Raw genomic sequence first — 22030 nt, forward strand, 5'->3', positions numbered from 1 at the left:
GGAGACAAGTCGGAAGGTCACAGGTACACTTAGAACTCTATATAAATTTAAAAACTTTCTGTCTGTAAGCACGAAAAAAATGTTAGTGCAGTCCTTAGTGTTACCAATAATTGATTACGGGGATGTGTGTACTACTAATGCCACTCAGGAATCACTCAATAAACTAGACCGTCTACTCAATAACTGTATTAGATTTATATTTGGACTTCGTAAATACGATCATGTCTCCTTTTACCGCCGGCAGCTCAACTGGCTCTCCATCCGTCGTCGTAGGTCCTTTCGGATCCTTTGTATCCTATTTTCGATCCTGTTTGAGCCTTCTGCTCCTGGATATCTCAAAAGTAAATTCGTCTTCGATACTCCTCGTCCAGGATGTGAGCTGCGTACCTCCCGCGTTCTCAAACTGACCATACCTTCTCACCGTACTGGTTTTATGACTAATTCTTTCGCCGTCCAGGCTAGTCGTCTTTGGAATTCACTCCCTCTAAATATTAGACAAGCTCCAAGTAAGTTTTCTTTTAAGCGGTTGTTGCGTAAGCATTTGCTAAAACAAGAGTTCGAATAATATCCATCATTATTATATTTATAGTATGTATTGTATAAATATGTAGTAGTTTATATATATTTTATTTATTTATGTAGTTTATATGTATAGTTTGCTTTTTTTATATTCACTGAATAGGTATATTTCTCTCTCTGCACCAATTGTAGATGTCTGTTTGGCCCTATGGTTGACTGGTAGAGAATGCTATTTGGCATTAAGTCCGCCATTTGTACATTTTTGTATATACTTTGTGCAATAAAGTTTAAATAAATAAATAAATAAAACCAAATTTACGATGTGTCCCGGGCTAGTGCCTGATTTCGGTGTAATTTGCAAAACATGTCGGTACTCCTTCAAAGTTGTAAACCAGGAACTCAGTGACTCAAACATAGTATACTTTAGTTGTGCCTTAACCGTTGGATAAAGTAGAGGTACAGTCATAGTATAATAAAGTGATTTTTTAAAGGTTTCTCCGTACTTCGGTGGGTTTGGTTCTATGTTTTTTTGAGATCGGTGGTGCAATTTACTCCGAAAGTTTTAGTGCATTTATCGTTATGCAAGTGATTAAGAAATCCTCGAGAGTACGTATATCCATCATTATTACATCTCTTCTGTATCACTCATGCTATTTCTGTAATTGCTAAAAAGCGATTAATTTTGACATCGCTGGTGTTGATTTCCTTGGATTCGGTGGATTTTCTGACCACCGATATCAAAAAAGTGATCACTGAATTCAAATCCCGCTTTGTAAACTAGTTTGTTGTACTAATTTATCACACCTAAAAAGTGCAAGATATGCTGTATAAACGTAAAATTATGTTTGTAAGTAAATTAAGTCATGATAGGTACAAAAAAATCACTAGTTTACTATGAGTAGTTTTTTTAAACCAGACGTGTGTTGAGACTTGTAGACCCAATGTTTCTTTCTCTGTCTTGATATTCTCTTCAAACCAATGAAGTAAATTATGTTAATTGTCCTCTGTATCACCTGAGGTGCTACACCTCGATACCTTTAAACGTGTCAGCCATGTTAAATGAATGCAGTCAATTAGATCCCACTTTTTTTAAAATAACTTGTGTATGTAAGTACTATGCAAGGTGCACCCAAGGGACAGGATGTTCAGAACAAGGGATTAATAATAAAGTGGCCTTCTAATGTCGACATTGCTTTAAATGCACAACGTACTAAGCGTACCTTACTGACCAATATTTCTAAATGATAGCCATAGACACAAATTGAACATAGCAAATGTTTTAACAATCCTCAATGTCTTATGTCTTTATGTCTTTATGTCTAAATATAGGAGTTACAATTTAGCTCAAGTGTTTGAGGGTGCTGGAGATCATAATTAATAGGTAATTAGATCTTCAAGCATTAGTCGACCACTTCAAATAGTTTTGAATTGATGGAGTTCACGCTTTAAAACTCTGTTATTCAAAAATACTTATTTTCTATATTGCATCACATTGCTTTATAAGTGCATTAAATATTTTTTGAGCATTGAACACCACTCAAAAGTTTCTTGTTTATCGGGTGTAGGTAACATAAGTGTCGTTTTGATACGTGTGCGGTCGGATTGTGTGAAACAAACATCTTCTCCTTCATGGCACTAATGTGCGAATTTGTGGTCGACATGTCTGAAACTCGTTCTAAGACCATACATCGCCCTAATATATGAGGACAGTCAAATAATGTGGGATATCTTCTAGAGATATTGTTTTACAACCCTTAGTTAGTTTATTTTAAAATCTTTTAGATATAGAATCTATTAAATTTATGTAAGCTTTCGAGATCATTAGCCTTGTTACATCGCTTATAATCAAATAAGAATGAAAAATATGATTGAAATGTAATATAATTGAGACATAAAATTGAAATGTGATTTTTGTGTAAGTTATGCATTATTGAATTCGGTGACGCCAATTGATTTCAGTGCCTGCACATGATTTTGGTGTTTTTTAAATCTCAAATATCTTGAAAACTATAAGGTTCTAATGGAGGCCTCCACTACCAATATTTTTTATATTAAGGCTAGATTTTAGGAAATAAAGTCGCATATCAAATAAGTTAAAAAAAAATTTTGCACCGAAGTCAGGCACCGAAGGTCATCTCTGAGAATCGCCCATTTGCGGAGCTGTGGACTGAAGACAAAAAAGCTGGCAAGGATACACTAGAATTTTTTCTGATCCCTAGCCCACCATGACGGATGGGTAGGGATGCTTGGGTCCAGGAATCGTCGCTGAGCTGAATGTTGAGAATGGATTCCAAACTTGACTTAATAAGGTCATCTAAAGGTAAAATAATATTTTCGAATTTCGCAGCGAATGGCGTATGTCAATTTAGGGACAAAAAGCAGAATTTAAGAATTGTAATTGCGTAGTGAGGACTTATTTCAAGAAGGCGGGTTGAAAAGATTTTGAATTTGGAAATTGAATTTTGTATATAGTTTGGAAAAGACTCTTCGAAAATAGGAGACCCTAGGAGTCAAAGTGACTCGTTGTTAACTGTTTTTATGTTTGGAGTTCGGAGTTAGTCATAATATAGTCTAATACATCATAATATTCATAATACCATATATAGATATGACCTAGGTAGATAAAAGTTCCTATTTAACTCAAATCTTCAACACACTTAGATAGTTCGCTGCGTAAGTAAGTATGTGTTATGTTATGGTTTTAACTCACTAATAAGGGCGCTGCTGTAGTGAAGTTTTTGATAGAGGTTTTTATATTTAGAGTTATAAATAACGAATCAAAGTACAGTCGCCATCAGATATATAGGAGCGGCCAAGGTGTTCACAATATCTGAACACGCGCTCTAACGCCCTGACAATAGAGGCGTGTTCCGATATTTGTGAGCACCTTGGCCGCTCCGATATATCTGATGGCGACTGTACAACAACTAAAAGTATCGCCTTGTATCATGCATGCATGCAAGGTATCCAAAATAACAAGGTAACATTTTTTAGGTAGTTGGTACAGTTAGCAGCAATTTCTGTTGGTAACTGTACCAAAAACCTAAAATAGATTTACGAAGTTTAGGAGTCCGCTTTAAATAACATAATTTAAACAAGTGTTCTATATTTCACACCTAAAAATACAAACACACACGCACACAGTATACAAGTCCTAGTCAATAGGTAACCTACCTACCTATATCTATCGCTAAAAAGCGATTTATTCCAGACTATTACTCTAATATACATGCCTACTCTTCTAGGAGCTATGGGTAGCAAAAACTCTTAAAATTACTCTTACTACTTACTATATTTGGTGCTTTTAAATAGGTACATGAGTACATATTGTGAATATAACATCATTATTCTGCAAGCTAAAGACCTACGCAGTCATGCCAAAACCACAATCAGAACTCCCCAATAAGTAAGTATTCAATAAAAGCCAATTTAGTTATAACAATCTGATCACACCAAAAATAGTGGTCGATAAATTGTCCGCGTTTTGGCCGTCCTCGAGTTATTTCCTTATGCCCTGTCAATGGCCATTTTGCCCATTTTGCATCTCGCCGATGCCAACATTGTCTTGCCTGTTATGGTTTATGGTCGCCATCTTAACCGCCATCTTCGGTAATCGGTTACTCATTGGTATTTTTGGCGCGAAATGGCATTACCGCGATTTGCACTTAGTCCTACGCAATTATTATAATGACGGGCTAAATATTATTATTATTATTATTTATTATTATTAACACACAGTACAGAACATATAATAGAACAGGTCCCTGCAAAACTGTATTTACAGTTTGCCTGCAGGTAAGAGTCTCTACATACACATGTATTTAATTGTGTACTAATTTTAAATTATTATTAAATCTTTTACATCTAAACACTTAGTGGCACTTGCACATGTGCAACTGTCACTTAAGTGTTTGCAATAGGTACAGTTTTAGGGCGCTTTTAAACTTATTTTTATTTGGCTCATGACGAATGTTCTCGGGTAGACTATTCAGGAAATACGGAACTCTTTTCCTAAGAGTTCTGTCACCAAAATAGTTACTAACCCGGGGGACTTCAAATTTTCGCGCAGCTAGCTCTAGTCGCTCTACGCTTTTAATTAAGGAATTAGATTACTGGGTTATATGTATACCTATCCATCATGCTAAGAGTGAGAGAAGTAAGGTAAGTACGGGATTGAAAAGCTTGATTACCTACTACTACTATTCTATACTAGTTATTCTATTGTATTCTTCTACTATTGTATACAATTCTGAGTCGACTAAAATAAGACTATTTCTACTATACATATAGTAATATCTATAACCAAAATGTATAAAAAAATTAAACGAAATAACACTGTAAGTACTGCACTGTGACATAGGCTCATCAGCTAAATAGCTGCTCGCCTATAATTATATGTATAATGATGATAATGATACAATTACTGTTCACTGAATGAAAAAGAGGCTCGTTGTATTTCGTTCTATCGTTTGGTTTTGTCCTCTTGACCGTGGCGACACATGATTGATCAAATTCATTATAGTAAAGTAGGTACCTACATTAAAGTGTTTCGTAATAAAGTCATTATAGTTTATTCGGGAGAATCGGGAGCCCATAGTGAAAGTATGGATTACACTGTTATTTATACCAAAGTACGGTCTTAATTCAACCATCAAAGTCGACGGGAAGTAAAAATCCTCTTTAAAGAGTTTACATAACTCTCATGTCCAATTAAGATTTATTGTACTTACAGTCAGCAGCAGAAGTTGCTAATCGGACGAGATGTTCAAAATTATCTTGATGCGACTTTATTATTAAGAGAATAAGAGCGTGTCAAGGTAATTTTGAACACCTCACCCGCTTAGCAACTTCTGCTGCTGACGGTACCTATTTACGAAATAAGAATTTTTAATCAAAATTAAAATTAAATCCAGAGTTATTTTATACAAATATATTTCAACAGTGAAGTAACACATGACAATGTGGGTATGTAGAGGTATTATAAAAGAGAAATACCTACTGTAAATTTTGAGTCAAGCAAAGTATGGTCATAGGTATGGTACAATGTTATTAGTTGACTACAGGCTGATTTCCAATCTCTTCGTCGTCAACAAAGATTCGGGGGTCCGTCTTGTGTTTTGGGAACCATTGGCTTGATAAGGATGCCTGGCGAGATAAAAAATACGCTTACAATTTAGCTACACAGCTGAAGATAATTTTGACTTTAGATTAAATCCTACTACCTACTTTAATTTCATACAAAATATTATAAACACGAAAGTAGCTCAGTGTGTTATTTTTTTGAAATTTAATTCAGTACTGAATCAATATTGAACAGAAATTTGGAATGCAGAAAGCACACTAGTGATTGTCAAAGGACATAGGTAGACAACTTTATTTTGGAAATCCACCGTTGACAAGGAGGGATGGAGCGGTAATTACGTAGACCGAATGCCACTCTCAACCGCAGCAGACACAGCTAGTTTATAATAAAAAATTAAGTTGTGAGTAGGTAGTATGTCATACCAAAACATCAGAACGAAATTCGATAAAAATGGTTCACTGATATTTTCTATAAGTCCTTTGTGAGGATAGACCTAAGTACCTTACAATTATAGACCTTTTTCGTCTGCTCTCTCGATATCTTTTTTTTATCCTGGGGATAAAGAGAAAAGCATCCATATTCCTTTTTCTTTTCATTATGTCTTGAATTCAGATCGGAGCATACCTATAAAATAAAACGTTAAACTTCAATCAAAATTTCTTAATGTAAGCGTAAGCACAAAAGTTTTTACTAAATTAGTACCTTAGTAGTAATTGCACGTTACCTCGTACATAATTTTAGCTAAAATGAGTTTTAAGAATTTAAAAAGGTACCAGTCTGGTACGCGAAAATAAGAAGATAGTAGACTCAGTCAACTATTGCATTTACTATAAGTTACTAACTATAGGTAGGTTTAAAGTCAACTAGGAACCCTTATAGTTTCGACATGTCCGTCTGTCTGTCCGAGGCTTTGCTCCGTGGTCATTAGTGCTAGAAAGCTGCAATTTGGCATGGATATATAAATCAATAATTTAGAAAAAGTCGTACAATAAGGTACAATATTTTTAAGGTAAAGTGGGGTGTAATTTTTTTTTCTCTATGATCGTACAGTAATTTTTCATGTGGAGTGTAGTAATTGTAAGAAAGTCTACAACTAACAATACCACTTATCGGCCTTAAAATACATTCGATATCTACTTCTATTAGTTACCAGCAGTCTAATCAAGTAGTCCCGGAATATTGTGAAAATCAGGATGGTCGCAATGACAGCAAACAATAGCGACATGGTAAATTATGGGTAGGTATCGTGTGGTAATGCACTGAGTTGTTCTGCGGAGATGTCGCCTGTCGAACTGGTGGCCTTTAAGCAGAAGATGAGAAGGAAATTATTGCTAGTTTTTGCATTTTTATAATTTTGACGTGACATATACTATGAAGGCTTCCATAGACAGAGTTTTATTTTTAAGAAGCTGTTAGAACCCACCTATTTCATCGGTACAAAGATCCGTTAGGTAGAGTCTGTGTGGAAAGTGAAGAATCGTAGAATGTATAGGATAATGATGAGATCCCATACATTTCACGACTCTTCTCTTTCCGCACAGACTCTATATAAATTATTTCTAGTATTTCTACCCTTATCTGTTATTTGATTCAACCAATATTATACATTATATTGTATGCTAAATACACGCATAAAATAAGCTAGAAAATAAGCATAATCGTTAAATATCAAATTTAGTCGTCTTTCGATAAACATTTATTACATAAGAGTAGGTAAGTACTAAATATCTAGCCGGACGTTAACAACGTTATTTCGATATTAGGTAAGATATTTAGGAACTTCTAAGAACGTACAACCTAGCTACATTTACGTTTAGCTTTATACATTACATGCCATATTAGTGACGAATTGACGATACCTTGTACCTAGGTGCGGTCATCGACTGTAACCAATTATGACACATTAGCGCGTTTTGTTGCTGACACTGCCGAATAGACGAGGCCTTACATAAGAGCTATATTTGAGTGGATTTTTATGAGCTGATAAAATTATCCCTCGCTCTATGGATTGTAATACCCAATAAGTGCTTAATGATTGGCCTACATTACATTGTATTAATTTAAGTCAAGTCTTACTTTCCTGATTTTTAATATTTTTGGCCCATACGTTTCAACAGTTACACGGTGGACACATTTGTTTTAATTTTGGAGTGAATGTCTCCAGAGATACCTATGCACTGAATATTTCAAAGCCCTTATTTTGAAAGACCCATCCAACAATACCCCACATCGTAAGGTAGAGTCAGACCAAGAATAGTCTGCAGCGGATTTGATAGCCCACGCAGTGAAAGTGTTATTTTTATAGTCAAACTTCTATGAAATTATGACGTATAAATGACACTTGCACTGCGTGGGCTATCAAATCCGCTGCAGACTTTTTTTGGTCCGACTTTATCCCATATTGAAAAATTTACTATATTGAAAAATTTCAACTTCTCTATTTAATGAGCATACAAAGAATTATAGGATCTTTGGAAATATTCAATTCATCCCCACTTTTATGTACCTACTTATTAATAAAAACAAAGTAGGTATATAACTTAATTAAAATTACATATTAACTCAATTATTCCAACAGAAATTGCACACAAGTCGTCAACTATTGAAATTAGTCTGTCAAGTATTTTCACCTTATAGTTACTCATAAAATAGTTAATAAAGTTAGACCAAGAAAAGTCTGCAGCGATTTTGATAGCCCTCGCAGTGCAAATGTTATTTTAAACGTCAAACTTCTATGAAATTATGACGTATATGTAAATAACACTTGCACTGTGTGCTATCAAAATCGCTGCAAACTTTTCTCGGTCTAACTCTACCAATAGTTGATTTATTATGTCAACTGGTGATTTGTCGACATATGAGTATATTTTTAATTTAATTATCTACACTTTATTCGTTCATGATTCATGGCTGTAGCTGTGGGTGGCGCCCACTGGCGTCGGTTCTAATAATTATGTCAATAAACAAATAATAATCATGCGCAAGATACTTAACTTACTGTAATATGATTTCAATAAGTAAGACAAATTGTTCTGGAAGACAATAAATATTTGACGTTACGGGTGTCATGGTCCGATTAAAACTTGTATTTACATTATTTTTTTTGCAAAAAATGCTATATTAATGGAATGGAATAAAATCAGGAGGACAAACTACAAAATCTAGTTAGGTAAGTTGGTACTAAGTAGTTTACCTAGTCTCGTAACTTAGGCTAATAAACTTCCTACCTTATTACCTACGTACGTACTTACATTTTAAAGTTTACATTACCAACTTGCAAGATATTCATAAAATAATATTAGTGCTCTAAATGGCGTGAAAGCGCCACAATTTGCATCCCAATAAAAAGCGAATGGATCAGTTTATAACCATATTACCATTTGCCAAGTTAATGCTCTGCTTTGTCCAAGTTATTTATGGAATCTGTTATGACTATAACCAACCTAAATCAGGTCTTGCGAAAGGTGCCGTATGGCCTTACGGGCGATACGCCATATCGGCGATATTTGGTTATGAGTGTAACGCCAAAAGACCAACCTCCAGCCACCCACGGCGCGCACGCAGGTATGATGGACAGAGTGGCTTGTATTTACAGCAAGGCTGTTAACTGACCACATGTGGATCTTATGCCTTTGTAGTAAGGTTCACGAATTGCCATTTGACAGTGTTGACGATGGCAGATAATACATCTATTAAGGTATAGTTGCTGGTAAATAAACCATTTTGCCATTAGTGTAGGTAGACCCTAATGTTCCCATTATTCCGAAATTATGTAGAGGACCGTTGTTATAGGACCGTTTGATGTGAATGGAGATAATACCTACATCGATGTTTCCTATGCTACCACATTTTTAATTTAGATAAGGCGGATGAAACATTTGTTTTCACCACATCAGCAGGTAAAGGCTCTCTTAATTGTTCAATAACATAGAGAGAACACATTTGGGGCAAAGTAATCAGATACAAATTTTAAGTTGTTTCCTTATGTTAGCTAGTAGAATTGACTTTCAAAGGATGATATTGAATAATAAATATTAAATGACGTTCATTTGGATTTGATTTTGTTTCTTACAGTTAATATTTTCTTCGGGTTGGTGTGTGGTGAAAAAATTTGTGTTCCACTCGGGGGCCAAATTTGTTTAAGCCACGTGCTTTGGAACCCTCACAACGCTCAAAATTCCATTTTTCGAACCACTCGCTACGCTCGCTCCTGGTTCAATTATGGATTCATTCCTTTGCTCGGGTTTCAATATTAACACGAGCGGTGTAACAACAACTTTGCCGCCTTGTAAAACAAATAACTATTTAAATTAATTAGTACCTATAATTAATTAATTAGGTACCTTTCCAGTCATGTGAATGCGAGAGAAAAATCCATAACATTCACTACACGCCAGACATTCAAATTTGCATCCCGCAGCCGTCCCGGATTCCTGCTTAATTTGCCTACAGCAAGATTTAGGCTTTCGAATGATGCCCAAATGGGTTGCGCATTCGATTCCCACGCTTGGCAAATATTCGTCAAAGTATGCAAGTTGAATGTATGAATGGTTTGCTTCATCTACTTACTCTTAACAGCAGGAATTTATAAAACGACCAGTATTTTTAACCGACTTCTAGATATCAAAAGGAGGAGATTCTCAATTCGGTTGTATGTTTTTTAAATGTTTGTTACATCATAACTCCGTCATTATTCGACCGATTTTAAAAACTATTTTTTTATAATAGTAGATACCTACCTACATACAGTAGGGTTCATTTTTTGTCAAAACCCAGCTCTGATGTTGGGTTCAATGAGGAATCGAGGGAAGTTTTCAACGAGACATAGTTATTTCGAAAAACTTGATTTTCTAAAAAATATTAAAGGCAATTTTTTTTTTTACTGCATACATTACCGCATACGCATGAGTTTTTGAGCAAATAATTTTTAAATAATTACTAAACTCACTTTTTTGGCAATTTTAATAGCTAAAATAAGTTAAGTAGGTACCTACTCCAGTGTTTCCTAACATTCGTCGATTTAGTACCTAGTGAAATAAAGTCCGTAAGGCGTTGGAATACGGATCACTTCCATATAAAGTGTAAGTATAATCATAGCGTTCCCTTCTAAAATACAGGGCTATTTAAACTTTTGTATAAAATGGGTGGGTATAATGTAATGTTACCTAGCCGTTTTTGCTCTTTTCCTTATAAGTCGCATACCTACAGCATTTTCTAAAGTGTTAGGGTTGTCACTTAAGAAAATCTGTTACAATAGTAGTGTCAGTAAATCTTTTCTATGTAGGTAGGTAAGTAGGCTTTCTTCTTGCCTACGTAGAAAAGTGTACGTAACACTCTGCTGGATGGAAAACTGCCCGAAAACTTTTCATTAGTCAGTCATCGGTATCCCTATACCTACCTAACTTTTTTATAATTTATATATCTTTTGCCTAATTAACAATCAACTTACGTTTCACAGCAGTATTCCAAAAACTCTCTCCAAATCCATACATTAGCATCCAAAGCTCATAATCAATCACAACACAAATCACAATAAAACTAGGCAATCAATCGGCTAAATAAGTCACTAGAAAAGCTTATTCAAATTCACCATTCAAGTTTGGCGCGTAAATGTCATTAAGAACTCAACAGATTAAAAATCCAAGATGGCGTTCAGGAGCGAGGCTCACACGATACTGGCATTCTGCTACTGCAGCGGGACCGTGGGCTGCCGCTGCCGCCCACTGCTGATCTCACGGGCCAGTTCACACTTGCTGTGCCTCCGGTGAATGTTGCTAATGACATGCTGATTTGGCACCGTTGCATAAAGGACTAGTTGAAGATGTAAATACAAACTGGTCCTTTAAGTATTACCTAGATGAATATTGTATGGGTATAGTCACTATAGTCAGCAGGTCAGCAGCGACATTTCTGCTAGGTTTATTAACAATAGGGACCTATAGATACACCGCATAATTCAGACGGTTGATGAGAAGTTGTTAATAGTTATTTGTTTTACGAGGGGGCAAAGTTGTTGTTTAACCGCTCGTGCTAATATTGATACCCGAGCAAGCGAAGGATTCCAAAATTGAACCACGAGCGTAGCGAGTGGTTAGAAAAATTTAATCTTGAGCGTTGCGAGGGTTTCAAAGCACGAGGGTTAAACAAAATTTGCCCCCGAGTGAAACACAAAATTTTTCACCACACCAACCCGAAGCAAATATGAATTGTAAAATATCAAACAAAATCAAACCAAATCAAATTCAAATGAATGTTATTAAATAAGGTAAAGGGCCCCTGTTTCGGCAGGTTAAGGCCCTTGAGAGTTTGTATATTTTTTTTTAATATTACTAAGCATATCAATACCTTGAAAGCTTTTGAGTAAGTTATATTAGTTCTTTGTTAATAATTTAATGTATAAACTATAGGTTTTTAGTTGAAACTTTTTTTTTTGAATTTTTTCGTGAACCTCTTATTTGGCTCCCATTTCGTGATACAAGTTTAGCTCGGCTCCTAAGTTCGTGAATTCGTGTCCCCTGTTTCGGAATACATTTGGTGATAATTTGCTGATAATCATTTTAAATATTTAACGGTCTTACCTACTTACGAGTAATTGTAAGGTCAAATTAAAAATAATATTTAAAAAAAATGTTAAATTGAGAGCTAGCTTAAAGTTTTTTGCACTCGTCGACTTTAATGGTTGAATTAAGACTTTGTAAACCATATGGGTACTTTAATACTTGATTAAAAGCCGAACTATACAAATAAAAAAAAAATAAATAAATAAATAAATTACAAAAAAAAATTAACTATCTTATACATTAAATATAAACATACTTACACAAAAATAAATCAAATAAATTGAATTATAAATAAAATTGTGCTAGTAGTTAATATGAGAATATACGTGGAATATACCTTAATTTTTTAAACTCGGGTCACATTCAAACTCGTTTTATGAGAATTCTAGTGAAAAAACATATACCGAATTTCGCTCATACGAAACTTCATGAAATACATTAAATGTTTTTTAATTTATTTTTTTAATTATCTTCGTTGTTATATTTAAAAACAAGCACTCACAATGTATCTAGAAAACCCTTGATTCGTTAGTGGCACGAAATAGGAGACACACGTAAAATAAAATGACCGCTATTTCCTGAGTCGATTTATTGCAATTTTAAGGTATTTCTATGCATATATTCAATCTTTTTTCTTATCTAATCAATTACTAAGGAACCCACAGAAACACTCCCAAAAACTTTTATTCGAATGGGTTTAGCTTTTCCTTCCTATAAGCTTAACAAGTGAGAGCGCGCACCTTACGCCTAAAAAAAGTGCACGCATAACTACAACACAGCTGTTCGCGGCCGTCTGACAGTTTCGACCGTCGTATTACTCTCAGTTTAATCACTAAAATATTGGTTATTGTTTTATTGACGAGATTATATAATAGGTAGGTACAGATTTTTTCATATGTATAATTTGAATAAAAAATATTTGAATTCCTTATTATTTGCGCCAGAAACAAAACTAACGAAATAACGTACTAACACGATCTTGGGGCCCGTTACCTTATTTATCATCCAAAATCATCATTTAAAAGTCAATTCTACCAGCAAACATAAGAAAACAACTCAAAATTTGCATTTGATTACTTTGCCTCACATGTGAATTACTGATAGCAAAGTGCAACTTTGCTATCCGTTTTAGAAGTGCAAAGTAAGCCTTTCCGAGCTGGTGTTGTGAAAAAATTATTACGAGTGTCTCCTGTGTGGTTTCCACCTTCGCTGAGACAATATAGTGTAACTCTTATTGACCACATTTTCATGGGGTATTTCGACTTCCTACCGCAGTAAACGTCTTAATTAATTATATCACACACAAAGTTTTTTCAACATTTCTGCCTTTAAATTATCGCTATGCTCGTGGTTCAATTTCGTTTGCTCGGATAACTATATTAGGATGAAGGGTTATACAACAACTTTGCCAACTTGTAAAACAAATAACCTATTTTGCCGAAACTGTCTATTGCGGCGTGTTACGGTTCCCATTAACATTAATCATGAATATCATGAGAATTCAGTGACGGTTTCGCATTGATTCAATAGCTGGCGGCGGCTGTTGACACTGTGACGAATCCATAACTGTACCTAGTTACTGTATTTACCTATCACTGTACCTGTTGATGTCACATCCGATATCAGCTTCAAAATAAATGGGAAATAGTGGCAGATTAGTTTAACCCAAGGAACAATAGTGCGTGTGAAACTGATTTGACTACCCTATTCTGCCTGCAAAAAATAGGTATACCTACGAATATGTAGGTAACATACGGGTTACCTAAGCGTAGAAACTGTTAACTATGGATTGCGTTACGTATAACAATAACTGTAATTTACTATTATTTGTTGAATAATTATTAGGTATACATACAATATTTTTCCTTCAAATGTTTCGGACTAGTACCTAAACAATTTCCGGAAATTGCGACACATCATCAGCAAAGGCCGATATGCTTCTCGAACCCGTTGAGATTCTTAGAAGGCAAAACCACGAATAAATTGCCGTTAAGCTTAGAATAAATTTAAAAGTGGAAAAATTACTGTCCTGTTACTGTGTTTAAGAAGTGTAACACTCTTACGGTAGATGTCACTAGGGTCCCCTTGACCCATAATATGGAGGAAAGATTTGCTGGCTATGGATGAGGTCTTGGTGGCTCAGATGGCAGAGCGCTGGAGTATCGATCCAGAGGCCGTGAGTTCAAGTCTCACCCAGGACAGTAATTTTTCCACTTTTAAATTTATTCTAAGCTTAATAGCATCGTTCGCAGACGTTTCTGCTTGTTAAAAATTAAATTGCCGTTGTTAAGTTAGTAGGTAGGTATTTATCAGTGAGTGACATGAGTGTGTAATCATGTAACGATCTATGTTTTGCCCCGAATATTATCTATTTAGGTACATAGGAACAATACATTCAGATTTGAGCAAAGATGTTTGAAATACCGTTTACCTAAAAGTGTAATTGTCTAAGGTCTATCTATTACTCTGGTGTGAACCATTAATAGTTCAAATTCAAATGTATTTATTGGAGAATATTATATCCATGTGTCTAGGGGTACCTGAGAAAATTCTGCTCTACCGTCGCTTCAGCAAATTAAAACGTGATAGAGATTTTGAATTATTATTTTATTAGGGGGAATCACAACTAATTTACATTGTTGCAAGTTCAGTAATAGAATTGGAAATGATAACAAGATACACAGTATAGCAATAGCGGCATTTATCGATGAGGCAACACTAGCGATAATGATGTCTTTTGTGTAGGTACTAGTCATTGGCGCTATACTTCCAGAGTGCTCATTGCGTTGGGCATGTAGTCGAAGAGAATAGCTTTCTTATTGTAGGCGCATCGGAACAAGTTCCAGGTACGGTCCTCGGGCGTGTCGCCGTACTGGTGCTCGGCGCAGTTCTCCAGGATCTAAAGACAGTAATAAAGCCACAGTTAACCGATGGTACTCAAGACGACAGGCCTAATATAGGGCCTTATCTTGTCGCCATGTTAGAAACCTAGCTAGCAGTTTACAATGAGAGCCAAAGCCGACTGTGGCAGTCAAAAGGTTAATAAAATAAATCACCTTAGCGACATCCTTTCCGTTCCCACGCACAGCGGGCTTGTCAAAGAGGGCCGTTTTCTGCAGCTTGCCGTCTTTGCCGACCACCTTGCACTTCATCAGCACGCAGTGCACGTGAGCCCTCAGCTGGGGAGTGTCCAAGAATTCGCCGCGGCTCAGGGCGTCCACTTGTCCGGGGTCCGCTTTGGACGTGGCCATGCAGGCGTCGGAATGGGAGCGGAACATGGCTTTCTCTTCTTTGCCTACCATCTGCTAATATAATGGTAGGGAGGTATATAAAGACTATATAGGTAATAATTAATTGTAAATAACAATAACAAAGGTACGGATTGTATTATTTGTAAATAACAATAACTAAGGTACTGATTAAGAAAATTCGAGAATAGTTGTTAACTCTGGCAAAGTTAATAGTAGGTATGCCTTTATCTTACACTAGCGATCCACCCCGGCTTCGCACGAGTTACACAAAACCTAAACAGATTGTATACCTAAACCTTCTTCAATAATCACTTTATTGATAGGTGAAAACCGTATGAAAATCCGTTCAGTAGTTTTTGACTTTATCGCGAACATACATCCTACACACAAACAGACAGACGCGGCGGGGGACTTTGTTTTATAAAGTGTAGTGATTCAGAAACCATCTCTTTTATTTTTCATTACTCAACAATAAAGTACTATTGTATTGTATATGGAAGGAGTTTGTTAATTGAGGATATTAGTCCAATAAGCGCCACTCGCACCATTCCACTAACCCAGGGTTAACCCGTTAAACATGGAGTTACCATGGTTACCACACCAGTACAATTTGACACTGGGTTAACGGTTTAACCGCTTAAATCCGGGTTAGTGGGATGGTGCAAGTGGCCCTAAAGAGGTGTAATTTAACACATTAAAGTTTGTATTAAAGCGTGAGAATGGTATAGGTAAAGTAAGGACGCAAAGCACAAAGAAATTCGTACATTGACCCGCCATTTCCTATCAATATATTCTATTCCACGCGCGTAATTATAGGTACTAATTTTATTATATTGCTGTCCCGTCCTTGCACCCATGCACATGCCACTATGCGAGGGGGATAGCAACCTTACAACCTTCCTTTAGTAACTTTTAAGTATAGGTAATTAGGTATGTGACGTTGTCAACCACATTGTCGTTTGTCGTTTGTCGATAAGGTTGATTTCAAATTGAAGCTATATGGAAATAGCGCCTTATTGACAACCGACAATGATCATGATGCACTACATCTGTACCTTAAGTAGGTACATGTACGTACCTTAGGTAGATACATGTACGTACCTTAGGTAGGTAGGTAGTGCATCATTATTTCCCATCGTGTTTTCACGGAAACGTACGAACGATGTACATTGTATCATAGTCTCGGTACAAAAAGTACTGAGGTTGACTGAAGAAGCATGACAAATACGAACGTTTCCGAGAAAATACGTTGGAAACATTCATGCACTACTTACCTACATCTATTCTGTACCGTGTCCACATACTTACCTATAAGTATTCGGTACCGTTGGGACTTAGTTAGTCAATTTGTGTAAGAATGTCCCTATAATATTTATTTAGGTATTTATTGCTTTTGGTTGCGAATATCACATGTTTCAAGTGTTGTTTAATACTTACTGAGCAATGTTTGCAACCCGCTGAAGCCTGAAAAACAGAACTTAATGTTATTTTTGCACCCAGGTTTAAAAACAGTCCTCGTTTAAGTTTTTAATTAAAAAAAAATCGATCACGTTTATTCATTACCTTATTTATATCTTATACTTCTCTGGAATAGCGGGTAGGTACCTACTTACACTTTATTTTTCGGCTTCACACTTTAAAATCACATCAACAAAGTGTGATTTAATTTTTAACCGAAACTGAAATTCATTTTTCACCACACCACAGCTCGGAAAGGCTTACTTTGCACTTCAAAAACTGATAGCAAAGTTGCATTTTATTCATATCTGAGGCAAAGTAATCAAATGCAAATTTTGAGTTGTTTTCTTATGCTTGCTGGTAGAATTGACTTTTAAATGATGATTTTGGATGATAAATATTTAATAACATTCATTTGGATTTGATTTGGTTTGATTTTATTTGATATTTTACATTTAATATTTGCTTCGGGTTGGTGTGGTGAAAAACTTTTTGTGTTTCACATCGGGGGCAAATTTTGTTTAACTCTCGTGCTTTGAAACCCTCGCAACGCTCAAGATTCCATTTTTCGACGCTTGCTCGGGTATCAATATTAGCACTAGGGCTTCCAATGCCGGGATCCCGTCTGTTTAAACGCATTTTTCAATACCGGTATTTTTTAACGCAATACCGGGATCCCGGTATTTTCAAAAACAAGGAAAATGTGCCGATTATACCGTTTAATATCCATTTAAATGATTAAATTCGGCTGTATCAAGAAGATTACTACACGTTAGACGCATTTAACTGGCATCTTGACCTCATTTAATTGAAACAAGATCTGTGCATATGCGTTAGATAAATATTTGGTGATGAATTCTGATGTTCAGGATATGATATTAATATAATTAGTTCTTAAACTTATATCGAAAAGTGGAAAGAAATGAGCAAGGAATTGTAGTATGGCAAACTCATTTTTTGCGGCAAATTTGAATATATCTAGTTGGCGGGTTTATTAGGTTGAACTAAAAATGGATGGAATGGAGGGTCAAATGTTAATTACTGCAGATGGCGATTATTGTTTAATATCCTGAGCTAAGGACAAACGTATCTGGTGTTACAGTGAGCTTTTTTTTAATAAAAATCTAAAAAATTAAGTGATTCATAGTCAATACCGGGATCCCGGGATCCCGGTATTGATGAAGACATTTTCGGTATTAATACCGGTATTGAAAGAAGGTCGGTATTTGGAAGCCCTAATTAGCACGAGCGGTTAAACAACAACTTTGCCCCCTTGTAAAACTAATAACTATTTCAGATGTCACTGACCTGGTGAACTCCGGCCAGCATGCAGAGCACCATCACCACCTTCGCCATGCCTCCCAAGCTCATGATCGTCCACATTTCTTCAGTACGTGATCGTGTTTTTATCGGGATTATCCGTAGTTCTTGAATACATAGCAAACATATTAATCATTAGAGAATTTAGAGATGGGCCGAATATTCGGTACCTAATTATTCGGCATATTTTTCAATATTCGTATTCGGCCGAATAGTTCGTCGGTTCGAACTGCCGAATATTTACCGAATAAACTATTTTTTTAAGGGACTTTTTTTATAAGACGTTTCTTTTCATAAACATTCCCGGTCAGTCGGGAGGAGAAGGGTCAAAAACACGTTATGAGTGCAAACCGCGAACCTGGATGAAATTGTTTTCAGCGTAGGCAGTTTTAGCCCAACTGAGGTTCAGTATCAGCCGAATCTCTAATCTCTAATAATTACCTATATTATACAGAAGCCAAGAGTATCTACACAAAGTTAGGCACATAGTCCCCGAATGTGCTGCATCCCGATGCAACTCTACATACGACACGATATCCAAAAACATAGCCTGCTGTAGACGATCGATAATTAAAATTTATGGACAAAATGAGGCTTGTTATTGAAGGTTTGGTACCTACCTAAACTAAACGTAAATGGAATATAAATTAACTACTTACACGAATGTACAAACCAATTAACTGATCCTTGATTTTTTTTTTTATGAATAAGTTTTTACATTGTGGTGATTTAACTAATAAGTTTACCCAATCTATTAATTTTATTGAAAGGTGTATAGCGCCATTTGCGCTTATGTAGCACAATGGCTATTTTGCGTAATACTAGGACGCGTCTGAACAATGTCGGAACATAATATCTAAAACATATTTAAGCAGTTCAATTCATCTGTTATGCTTTCTATGTACCTTTTAAACGCGCAGTGACAGCCGCAACACAACGTGACGAAGCCGAGATTGATGCACTTCTTGCACTTGCACTCGCGAGCATGCGCCTTCTTGCCATGATATATGCGAGCTTGCATCCTGCCCCGTACCACGATACTGAAATATTGCGACCTATTATTGCAGTCGACCTTTTCAGGCCACGTGCAGTCCCGAAACTGCTGGGTTGTATGGCGCAAATGGTTTTACAAGGAAATTCAGACTGTTTATTAATCTTCTCTAAATAGGTACAAAACTGACCTTACTGTTTTTTTACTCACACAGTGTAAGCGACACGTGTCGCTGTCAGGTACCTGCCTTCGGCTTGAGATACATAGGTAGGTTAGCATTCTGATACATATTGATAAGCGCTCTAACGGTCGATGCCAAAATTTCTATGAAATATAGATTTCTATAATATGCTCAGTAGAACTGTAAGAGGTTACTACTACATGGTACAGGGCGATGTTGTGACAGCGAACTGCACTCTGTTTATAAACTATCTGACGGGAAGTAACGTAAACGTCCTCATTGTTAAAAAATATATGAAGACAATGCGCAGAATGTGCGAGAAAAAATCTGACGCTAGCTCAACCAGTTTATTTCAAATGCTTTTACTGAAAGATCGCGTCACTGCGTGTGAGCAAACAAGAGCGTTCCTGGGATTATATATAGGTACTAATAACTTTTTTCGGCAGGTTAAATGGAACTGGGCAGGTCTTGGTAGCCGTATGCCTCATGACCCGTAGGCTAAGACAGCCACTCTTATTGGAGATAGCAGGATGTAGACTGGAAGACTCCCCCAAGATCGGAATACGTCGAAGAGAAAAAAGGATCTTGCACATACAACTATTGCCACAGAATAAATAATAGTACTAGGTACAGAAGACTCACTCTCTAGCAAAACGCGTCTGTTACGATCAGCACAGATATGGTAGCTAGATGGCGACAGCGCCACGCGCGGCTTATGGCTTTCCCTAAAATTGGTGTGGAACGGATGTACTTTTAGCTACCTGTAGCAAAGCGACGAAATCGCGGAGTGAGCCACGCCTGCTATTGCATGGATATTTACTCTTCCGCGCTATAAACTGAATTTAAGCACCTACAAAAATCATTATCATCGTTGGCCACAGCATCTTTGCAGGTGATAGTTGCAACGTCTAAGGAGGTATTTTAAGGAAGTAGTCTACAGTTTACATTGACTGAATTGCAACAAGTGCAGCATCATCAGCATATAGCAGTTCACGGGCTAACACATCATAGCGCTTCCTCTACTCGATTTTAGGTGGTTATTAACGTTGAATGGCTTTCCCCATCCTTTCTTGTATGGAGATGCACACCGACATCGCACCTCCTGCATGAGTCCCCAAAATTCGATTTGGATTAAATCCTTTATAAAGGCCTCAGGGACTCAGGAGGTTACGAGGCGAAAAGAAAATTTAAAAGAGTGTTGGCGCCAAAACGCAACCTTGCCTCACGCCTCAGGACAAAGGCCGCCGATGAATCACCATAAAAAATAGAGTACCTACAAATAAACCTCAAAGCGTCCTATCTTATTTTATTTTACTGTTAAGCTCGCTCCACACTCTTGTTCGCGGCTTCGCGCCCCGATTCATGCACGAGTGTGGAGCGGGCTTTACAAAGAACAAAACTGACCTTGTTCAGATGATTTCGTTTGGTATCTTTAAAACGTGCAAGTGGTTTACCAATATTTATGAATATTAAAATCAAATACTTAGTTTCAGGATAGCCAGGTTATTATTGTTATCTGAAAAACAATGAAAGTTATTACATAAGGGAAGGGCTTTATAGACGTTCAAATGTCACAATGTATCGAAAATCCTACCGAAATTGATCATTTGTTACAAGGTTTACAAAGCCATTTATTAGACAGATGGCACAGTAATTGGTAATATTTACTGTTCCATGTTGCGTACGAGAATATTATCCCAGTGCCTGTGCCTACCTTATTAAGTTAAGCGTAGTAATTTCTCCAGTTCTGTAAATCGTATAAATAAGGGTTCTGAATGGAAACGGAAGCATAGTTTCAGAATCTGAAAAAAATGTTTAAGGTTAGCTTGCGATAAAATAATAATACACGCAAACCACTGATACCTACTTTCATCGTTGGTAACGTACCTATTGATAATAGTTTAATTACGTTTTATAGAAAGAGACATACCTATTAATATTGAGCCATGAAGACGGCATATTGCAACAGTATCGATGGAAGATGACGATGACGACAGACCTGTGACAATACAATAGCTGCTAGCACCGTAAGGTTCATTATCGCCAAATTAATAATTATCAGTGAATCTAAATTATACAAAAGATGAATGTACTGTCAATATTTATTAGGGTTGTAGCGATGCATGCACACCGAAGCGCTGGGCCGCGTAGACCGCGAAGTACAGGTACGTTGGATGACATATGGCGACAGGATAATAGCCGCTAGTATCGTAAGAACCATTTTCGCCAAGCATATCATCGTTCCGCCTGGAAACAACATCGAACGATAAGCTCGTATAGGGGCCTAGCCAAGGTGACAATCGTTTGCTAATGTCTCTCTATCACTCTTCCATATTACTGCGATAGAGAGCTCTGAAGTCGTTTCGGTAGCTACGGCGCAAACGATTATTATCTTGGCTAGGCGCCCTGTTCCTCCTCATTGAGTCGTAGGTATTCCTCAGTCGTAGGCACTGTAGTGCTGTAATATGATAAATGTGGAGACTATTGCAACACGACATGATAGAGTAGGTAGAGGTAATTGGTATATTTATTTTGCAAGTGTAGATAAACAAATTCAGCATTCAACAGAGTGGTGCTACCTACTTTAAGACTCGACTGGGCGCATATCTACTGACAGCGTTGACTACCTATATCTGTTAGGTAAGTAGGTACGGTCTAAATAACATT

The 22030-nt window shown here is 36.5% G+C and overlaps 1 protein-coding gene and 1 long non-coding RNA gene across 3 annotated transcripts; both read right to left on the reverse strand.

Annotated features, from left to right (window-relative positions):
* Positions 1-5440: 5440 nt before the first annotated feature.
* Positions 5441-6971, reverse strand: LOC134797407 (uncharacterized). Its single transcript, XR_010145078.1, has 3 exons — positions 6753-6971; positions 6104-6226; positions 5441-5664 (listed from the first exon to the last, which is right to left on the reverse strand). It is a non-coding gene; the product is annotated as an uncharacterized LOC134797407 (long non-coding RNA).
* A 7779-nt stretch (positions 6972-14750) lies between these two features.
* On the reverse strand, positions 14751-19227 carry LOC134797468 (uncharacterized). Of its 2 annotated transcripts, none has more exons than XM_063769825.1 (5): positions 19097-19227; positions 18180-18298; positions 16851-16877; positions 15219-15464; positions 14751-15061 (listed from the first exon to the last, which is right to left on the reverse strand). In XM_063769825.1, exons 1-5 carry the CDS (start codon positions 19191-19193, stop codon positions 14924-14926), a joined length of 627 nt encoding a protein of 208 aa, XP_063625895.1. In that variant the 5' UTR covers positions 19194-19227; the 3' UTR covers positions 14751-14923. The 2 variants fall into 2 exon arrangements, with proteins under 2 accessions (XP_063625895.1, XP_063625810.1); XM_063769740.1 differs by having other exon boundaries at positions 15219-15467.
* Between the last annotated feature and the right edge of the window lie 2803 nt (positions 19228-22030).

Source organism: Cydia splendana, chromosome 1 (assembly GCF_910591565.1).
Source record: "Cydia splendana chromosome 1, ilCydSple1.2, whole genome shotgun sequence".
In the NCBI taxonomy this organism is placed as follows: Eukaryota; Metazoa; Arthropoda; class Insecta; order Lepidoptera; family Tortricidae; genus Cydia; species Cydia splendana.

What these genes read in the sequence shown, in the direction of transcription:
- LOC134797468 (XM_063769740.1), bottom strand. Translation starts at nt 19,193, where the DNA reads ATGGCAAGAAGGCGCATGCTCGCGAGTGCAAGTGCAAGAAGTGCATCA. An exon ending in TGTCACTGCGCGTTTAAAAG is followed by an intron (nt 18,299 to 19,096) that starts GTACATAGAAAG and finishes TATGTATTCAAG; the next exon opens with AACTACGGATAATCCCGATA. An exon ending in CGGGTTGCAAACATTGCTCA is followed by an intron (nt 15,468 to 16,850) that starts GTAAGTATTAAA and finishes CCATTATATTAG; the next exon opens with CAGATGGTAGGCAAAGAAGA.